This window comes from Stegastes partitus, unplaced genomic scaffold (genome assembly GCF_000690725.1).
Source record: "Stegastes partitus isolate 25-593 unplaced genomic scaffold, Stegastes_partitus-1.0.2 Scaffold699, whole genome shotgun sequence".
NCBI lineage: Eukaryota > Metazoa > Chordata > Actinopteri > Pomacentridae > Stegastes > Stegastes partitus.
Window position 1 is genome coordinate 316,743 of NW_007578430.1, and position 8,953 is coordinate 325,695.

The 8,953-nt window shown below is 45.0% G+C and overlaps 1 protein-coding gene across 2 annotated transcripts in view; it reads left to right on the plus strand.

Annotated features, from left to right (window-relative positions):
- The window catches only part of LOC103363903 (protein sprouty homolog 3), a 55,211-nt gene extending 47,710 nt beyond the window's left edge, over window positions 1–7,501 (plus strand). For both annotated transcript variants that reach the window (XM_008290859.1, XM_008290858.1), the window contains one exon: window positions 5,936–7,501. In XM_008290859.1, the coding sequence (XP_008289081.1) occupies window positions 6,045–6,920 (876 nt within the window). In that variant the 5' untranslated portion in view covers window positions 5,936–6,044 and the 3' untranslated portion in view covers window positions 6,921–7,501. The remainder of the gene's footprint in view (window positions 1–5,935) is intronic.
- Window positions 7,502–8,953: the final 1,452 nt, after the last annotated feature.

An 8,953-nucleotide genomic window follows, 5' to 3' on the forward strand; every position in this document is an offset into this window, starting at 1 on the left:
AATTTGGGCAAAGATTTAGTCACTCTGGGGCAACTTGGGGCAAGTGTTCATTATTTTGGACGAATCATGAGTCGTGTTGTGGAAGTCGGCTCCATTAATCATCTTTGATTTGTGGGTAAAAAAAACAAACAGGTTGAATGTTTGTTTCTTCAGTGATATTTAACTGAACTCTTGTGGATTCATGTTTTCATTGTTTTGTCTGAACCAGTTCTCACCATGAGGCGTCTCAGGGTCTTAGTTTGAGTAAAACGCAACAAAACAACTTTTGTTGATGTTTTTTTGCACTGACTTGCGTTGAACTCAGATTTTCCAGAGTTTCTAACTTCCTGCAGCATCCGAGTCACGTCGGGGGGCAGCGGCGAGTCAAACATGAGGTCATGGCGCTGCACGGCAGGCCCGTCTCGCTGAACAATTAGATGAACTGATAGGCGAGCAGAGCGCGAGCGAGCCGCAGCCGCCGCTCCGTCTGATCCGATTAGTCGCCAGGACTTCTCCGCTCGCCTCGGACTAATTCGAAAATGCATCCTCATCTGAACCGACCTGGCGCTCCTTATCGGACGCTTTATGGCCGGACCTCCGCGGGGACGGACGGAGGGAAACCGAGGGCCAGAAAACACCTTCACGCCACGTCCAGAAGTCTTTCCGGTGTTCAGTTTCGTGTTATTTTCACCGTCCGGCTCCCGGTGACGGGTTTCCATCATCGGGTTCTTTGGTTTTTCTTTTGCTTTCGGTGTCAAAAAATACAAGAGGTCACCCCATGAAACGTCCATCAGTGCCTCAAGGAGTCACATCCCGACAACGGGTCTGGTGTCAGAACGAGACCTTCATTTGCTATAACTTGCTCTGACCGACCACTTATCACTGATACGAGCCTTTAAAATTTTACCCAGAATGCACTTTTTCCAGGAATGAACAGAAACCACATGCAGGGTACCAACGCTTTATGGAACAGACGTTAAAATGCTGCAGTTTTGTTGGTGAAACCATCACATATCCCATATCACACAGCATCAATGCTCAAAGTCGGTCATACGGGAAAGAAATGAACAAAAAAACAAGATTTTGGTTGAACTCAAGTCTGTTTTTCAAGTTTCGTGCGTCAAAAATGAGTTATGAGTCAAAAATGCTGGAAAAAATGTCGCAAATGTAAAAGTTTCGAGGACCTAAAAATGTTCTTAAAGCTGGTTCTGAGGGAGTCGGCTGGAAACTTTGATTGATTTCTACAGCTAATAACCTCAGATGGATCATTAATTAACCTACAGTGAGACTGTTTTGTGACAATATGACACATTTTTACCAAATTCTCTGCCCAAATACGGTGGAACAATTTAAATTTTAATTCCTAATTTGCATGTTTGTGGAGTCACAGCGGCTCACGACTTTGCAGAACGTTTTTATAAACATCTAATAGAAGAACGTTCCCTCAACATCAAGGCAAAAACCGTTATTCTGTCACACTGCAGCAGAGTTAGAAAAATGTTCTGTATAAAAAATCGTTCTGTCATCGGAGGCCTTGACAACATCTGGAAAACATTGTTTGAATGTTGGCTTGAGAATGTTCCTTCGTTCCTAACTTCACAGGAACACATTATAGAACGTTCTACTGTAAGACGTTTCCACAACGACAACGAAGGGAGAACGTTGTCAATGCAACATTTAAAATAACCTTTTCTAGATGTTATCAAGGCATCAGATGACAGAATGTTGACAGAACGTTCTATCTACAACGTTCTGAGGATGTTGCTGAGAAACACAGCACAGAACATGTTTCCAGTAAACATTCTTACAGTGTTCCATGATAACAAAGGAGAAACGTTCTCAGACCAAAATTCAAGCAACGTTCTCCAGATGTTACCAAGGACCCGGATGGCAGAACATGTTTTTTTCATACAGAACGTTCTGCACCATTCCTGTGATGTGATATGTTGATGATGGAATGTTTTGTCTTTGTGAAGAGGGAACACATTATAGAACGTTCCCACAATGACAACATATGAAGGACGTTCTCAGTGCAACATTCGAAATAACCTTTTCCGAATGACGTTCCTGTACTGCGATATGTTACCACATGTGGAACATTCTGCCTTTAATGTTCTGAGGACATTTTGGAGACGTTATTGGGGAACACGTATTATCTCTAAAATGTTCACACAAAGTTCCATAATGTTACACAACAACTACGGAAGAACGTTCTCAGTGCAACATTCGGTTGGGAGGATGTTAGTGTATCTGTCTGGCAATGCTGTCACCAAACGTTTTTAGAACATCTTTAATTATCGTGCTTTTAGGAGGAACGTTCTGGGAACTAAAAGAGAACCCCATAGTGAAAACATCACTAGAACTTTGCAGAACTTTCTCGGAACGTTTCCAGAACACAGAGAAATAATCCGGCGTGGCGTAAATTGGCTGCGATTGTTGGTTTCCAAAGGTTACGAAGTTTTTCAGACGCACGCCCTCGATTCTGACGTTCTGATGAGAAAAAAAAACGGAGAGAACTTTGGTGGAAGGAAACCGACGCCGTAACTACGAGGACGGTTTACTTTGTACCCACAACAGAGGCTAGTTCTAACGCAGAACAGGGAGAAGAAGGAGGAAACACGTCTCTTCAGAAGGAACAGAAAATCCTCCGTACGTTAACGGAACATGTTTTCTTGACTGGACGAGGCCCCAGTAGCTGATCTGCTGCCGTTCTCCGGTACCTCCTCCATCTGATCGCACCATCAGAGCTGCTTTAGACGCGTTTCCATCCGACCTCGTTGTTCAGCGTGTTTCTGTTTGTGTCGCCTTTAATCAAACACACAGCTACAGAGAACCAGAACAGACGTGGAGCTGCTGTATCGAGGTTCTGTTTTTCTTTCTGCCTCCGTCTGAGAATCAACTCGGCTGCATGTTCGTTTAGATTCAGAGCTTTTATTCAGTTCAGCGTCATTTGCTCGTGTGTTTCCTGCGACTTTACCTTTTAAGCGTTTAGCTGCAGTCTTACTCAGCGTTACGATGAGTCTTCCTCCACCTTTAATTTTCACACATGCACACCTTAAATCGTGTTTTTTTGGCTTTACACACTCCTGCTATTTAGTGTCGCAGCTAATTTTTCCAATGATAATTTTTACAATGTATTTATTTTTATTGTATTGAGTCATTTTACGGATTGTCAAACAGCTAATAAAATTAAATAAGAATTAATTTACATATTACTTTATTTTAAATTAGTAAAAATTTTAACTTGTTTGACAGATTTTAAAAAATATTTTGCAGATGTTATTTGAAAGAATATTTCGTTATATTAAATCCTGAAATGTGGTAATTTTTATTTTTTTTTTTAGCTGTGGCTTACTGTTATCATGTTTCCCTGTAAAGTGAAATCACAGAAAAAGTATTAATTGACTGTCTTATGAGTTAGGATTTTTCAAAAAAAAAAATAAAAATTTGCAGTTTTTTTTTTTGCAAATTACTGTTAATTTACATCTTTTTCTCTTTTTCATTATTATACATATATATATATATATTTACTGTACTCACTATTTTACAGATATTTGTCGTTATTTAAAAGAAAAATGATGTATGTTAAGGATAAAAAAAAAATGTAGATCATTCTTTAGGTCTTTACAGATTTTCTCTGTTCAGTTAAATTACACATAACATCCAATAAAATCAGAGAAAACGTCTTAATCTACATTTTAATCTAAAAAAATAATCAAAACAATGTAAATAATGTCCACTTTTTTTCTTTAACAACATAATTTTCTTATTTTGTTTATGCTAAATTAAACCATTTTTCATTGGTTTCTAAACATATTTAATAAAAGCTAGCTTGCCTTGTCCTTGATCCTTTATTGTTTGATATATCTGAGCAGTAGATGATTTTTAAATATTAAACCTGAAGGTTTCTGTTCTCTTGGACTCTTATTTAAGTTGTATGTTGAAGCTCATGTTGACTACAATGGCAGCCGTGTGTGAACACAGAATAATAGTCACGATACTAAACAGGAAACCTCGTGTTCTACTGCAGTCAGTCAGACATTAAAACTACAATAAATTACAATAATAAACTGTAAAAAAAAACAAAAACCCTGTAAAAGCCCACATGTGCAGAAAGTAGTTCACAAAGAAGTTGTTGCATGAAAACGGACGGTTTCTTTTTTACAGACGTCGGTCGCTATTGAAGAATCTGTGTAAAGCGACTCTTCAGCATTTAGCTGCGGTCGCTGCTCGGTTGGAACCACAGACCGAAACTTTATTTTTACCAAGTGGTTTTCCGAAATAAGACATCTTTTCCTCAACCAACATGAGCCCGTCTCCGTGATCAGAGCTGGGAAACCTCAGCAGGTACATGTCATCCGCTCTGAGGGGGAATCTGTCGACGCAGACACAAAAAAAAAAGTGGATTTAAACCTGTGCCTTCAGCCTGAGTCGACACTTTGCCGGAGCTGCAGGTGGGATTCCTCCGTGGCAGCAGCAGCTGGGCTCAACAGATGCTAAATTACAGTGTGGGCCTCAGGGTCGCATCTCTCCGGCTGTGGCAGGCTAATAATAGCGTTAGCCCGAGCGGCGGAGAGCCTCGGCGGTCATGATGACATGGCTGCTGGTTGTGTGGAGGCTCTGCTGCCAACATCCATCTTTGATCAAGTGCTGCTTAAGTATTTGGAGCCAATACGCAGGCTACTGTTTGCTTCATGTGATCCAGTGCTGACTCTCTGCCAATGATTGAGCCAGAACGGTCCGTTTTTTTTTGGTTATTTTAAGTGACAGAGGTTCTTCTCGCTCCATTGCACTTCAGAGGGAAAAAGTCCAAGAACAGAGCAAACAACACAAATCAACTGCTTTGTGGTCAGATGCCAAAGTTGTTGACGCTCCGAACTCCTCTGCTGAGCCGTTGGTTAAATTCAAAGTGGTAGATCAGTGTTTACGCGCTGCATGTCTGTGAATTTAGCACGACTTTTATTGCTTCCGTGGGTTTTTGCTAACAGAGCATTAAATGGGGAACGCAATTATTTTTTTCTCCCTGAAATGTTCTCGTATCTTTGCGGCATTGAGACCAGAGACGATCAAAAGTAGACGCGTACATGCACACGCTCTCATCTGAGAACTGTTAGAACTGGAGTGGAATTTTAAAGTGCATGAAAGCAGAGCCAGGAGAAGGTGTTTTCCTGTCTGACATGGATGACTGACAGAAAATTAACTGAAAAGACTTACTAATGGTAATCAAAACTATACATGTTCTAGCATGGCTACAGATGTGGTGTAGGACTGATGGCTTTGGATGGAATTTTGGTAAATAAGTCAAAGCTATAACCTTATATTTTGTGTCTGTCGATACATTTACCTTGATTTTACACACTTCACATGCATTAAAGCTATCTAAATCAGTCCAGTGTATATGCATTTCTGCACCCAAGCTGTTTACATAGGTGGTCAAGAACCTTGTTGGGACACTGTCTGGACTGTAGCGTGGAGATGGTAGTGTCTACTGTGGCTATACAAGCTCCACAACCTGTATTCTCTACATGCATGTCGGAAAATGCTTTGAAGATCAGTTGTAGTACCTGGTTACTGTTTAATACTGTAAAGACCAGAGGAGGCGTCACTCAGACTACCAGAAGTTCAGATGGAGAGCAGAGAGCTTTATAGGGGTTTGGCTAACAAGGGGCACCATGACAACGACTGCTGTGACAATCAGTGACCTCCGGACAGAACTCATGGTTTTAAGACAAACCAGGACCGACTAGTTTGTGTTCCTGGATTCTAGCAGCATGTTTAACAGACCAAACCATGAGTCTGTTGATCAAAACAGCAGAATCAGCACAAGACAAATGTCCGCTGTGCTCAGTTTGTGTCATCAGTTCATCCATTGCTGGTTGACGGTGCTACATTGATAACTGAATGACTCCATGTTAACTTCAGCACCACTGATGGCTGCCGTTCTCTGTGTTTGCAGGTTTATCTGATGTGCCGTGAGCGTTGGGAGCCCCTCGCCTCGGCCCCGGCTTCCAGTCCCGGTGCCCCCCGGGTGGCTCGCCAGGATAGACCCGACTCATTCCCTGAGGATGGAGCTGGACTCTGTGCTGTCGCTCGACCAGATACGCGCCATCCGGGCCAACAATGACTATGTGGAAAGGCCCGTGGCGCTGGAACCGACGTCCCAGACCGGATTTTTTTATGCCCACGATGACCGTTACCCTCACGGAGTATACGCCCATCACCCGCAGCCTTCCTACCCCTCGGCGCTTTCCCGCAGCCAAAGTCAGCAGCAGCACGCTCACCTGTCGCACCTGAGCCGTTCCAGTACCATAAGCTCTTCCATGTCTCGGACCAGTGCCACCTCAGACCAGCGGCTACTGGTGGGTTTGACTCCGTCTCACTCCGGCCTCGGCTCGGTGGTCCATTCTCAGCCTAAAGGGGAACTCAAGCCCGACACTTCCTTGGGTAAACGCCTGGCGGGAGACGAGGCCGAGCTCGGTCTCCATCAGTTCATCTGTGAGCGTTGCGGTCGCTGCAAATGCCACGAGTGCTGCGCTCCTCGCCGCCTGCCGTCCTGCTGGGCCTGCGGTCAGCGCTGCCTGTGCTCCGCCGAGAGCGCCGTGGAGTACGGTACCTGCTTGTGCTGCGTCAAGGGCTTGTTCTACCACTGCTCCGCCCAGGATGACGAGGACAACTGCGCCGACCGGCCGTGCTCCTGCGCTCCGGCCCACGCCTGCGCCCGCTGGAGCACCATGGGGCTGCTGGCGCTCTGCCTGCCCTGCCTCTGCTGCTACCCCCCTGCCAGGCTGTGCCTTGCCCTGTGTCAGTGCGCCCACGACCGGGCCACGCGACCCGGCTGCCGGTGCAGCAACACCAACACCGTGTGCCGCAAGATCTCCGCCTCCAACCCCAACCCCTGCCACCCTTCGCTCCGCAGCAAAGCTCTGGAGAAGCCGTTATGACAGGCTTGAACGAGGGCCAGGTAGATCCAGATCCCCCCTCAGCCGTGGCCAAAGCAACGCTGTCGCCGATTAGCAGTGCCACAGCTGACATTGTGACGACAGTGCCATCGTGACCCACCTACCTACATACGACAAGCCAACCAACCAACCGTGAAGTGTTGTTCACCTAACGTACCTTGAATTTACTTCTTCTCCAGCTCAGGAGGGACCAAAGCTTTACTGTGCCTGTTCACGTTGGAGACTTAACGCCTACAAACAAAGACTCATCTTGAAGAAGACGAAGAAGCTGTCGTGCTTTGCTGCACCGCCCTTCAACCTTAACCAGGACTTCCAGACAGAAATCGCCTCTCTCTGCGTTCTGTGGTGCAATCTGTTAAAATCTATTTATTTATTGTTGAGCCTCCTTCCTCCCCGCCTTCACACGACAAAGCACAGAGAGGGGAGATGGACCGGACCAGGAAGGGAAGACGCCAACAGGTTCTGAGGACTGAGGTTGAAACTGTGACACTCAGAGCAGAGACGATGAGTGAATGAAGAAACCGACGTTGCACTGAGGTGACTGGGACACAAGCGAGAACAAAGAAAAAAAAAAAGAGTCTGACACCAAAAACTAAGGGACCATGCACTGTTCAATGCTATTAAGCTCATTTGTAAAGGAAAAGCACTGTGAGGTAGACGGACAGCGTTTCCCCGGCAGCCTCCAGCTGAACGAGGGATTATTTAACCGGAGGGAGGATGCATCTATTGTGATTAGGCAGCGTGCGTGTGTGTGTGTCTGTGTGTGTGTCCTCCTACTGTACGACAACCTGTGTGTGTGTGTGTGTGTGTGTGTTGTTGTTGTTTTGTCAGCAGAAGAAGCCTCCCCGGTCTTCTTTATTTTTAGCAGCGCTGCTTCGGTGGAGCTCTGAGGGTCTGGTCGGGTTTCCTCCCCAAGTCAGTCTGTCGCCAGCCTCCCTCCTCTGACCGACCTCCTTCCTCCTCCTCCTTCCTCCTCATTAATCCACTCGTCCATCCTCAAATCAAACCCAAGCTCCCCAATACTTTCTCAACAAGATCTCTCTTTTGAAATCAGCACACACACACACAAAAAAAGAAGATTATAACAAAACAACCCGACCAGAGAAAGGTTTCGCTGACACAAGGCGTATTATTCCCCCCTTCCTGCCTCGACCGTCTCTCCTCTTAAGCTCAGACGGCTAAAAGCTTCCAGCTCCGGGTCCGCAGAGAGTTGATCAAACAGGCAATTAGCTTCATGATAGCTCTTAATGGGCCAGAGACGAACGGACGGAGGGATGGATGGATGGATGCTGGGAGGGGAAGAGAGAAGGATGCAGGGGGAGGAAAGGGAGGATGTTGCCATGACGTCAGGCGGAGGAGATCATACATGCACAAAAAAAAAACAAAGAAAGATTTGATTTTAAATGTGCGTGACTTTCTTCTTTTTTATTTTTTGGACAGAGGGGAGGCTCTGATGTTGGTACAAAACACACAGTGTCAGGTGTGTGTGTTTATGGTTTCACGTGTGGATGCGTGTGGACTTTTCTGACCTGATATGTTAGATGTTACTTTGCTATATTTTTATATGTAAATACGGGCTGTTAACTGTATTTTTATTCTGCTTTGTTTTCTTTCTATGACACCGAACTTGTTGTTCACCCATTTACTGTCCACTTGTGAGGAACTTTTGGGGCAAATCTAGCGACCGAGAAAACTTCTAGATGATTTTGTGACGGCCTGAAAGCGAACAAAACGAGGATTTTTTAGACGTCAGAGAGTTGCTGCATCGAAACAGCTTCACACGGTTTCAAACAAAAGGCTTCGGTACGTATCAGAAGGCGCGCTCGTTGGATTCCTGCAGCACTTTCTGAAACAGACAATCCAAAAGTCATCTGGTCTTTCTTCGTTTATGCAATCTGCGTAAATACTAATCAACCCTTTCAGAGTTTTCGTGTCTGAAAACTAGAACGAACAGTCGTTACTCCAGTTCTAATTGACGCCATAGACTGTATAAAAGATGGACGTAGCAACCGGCC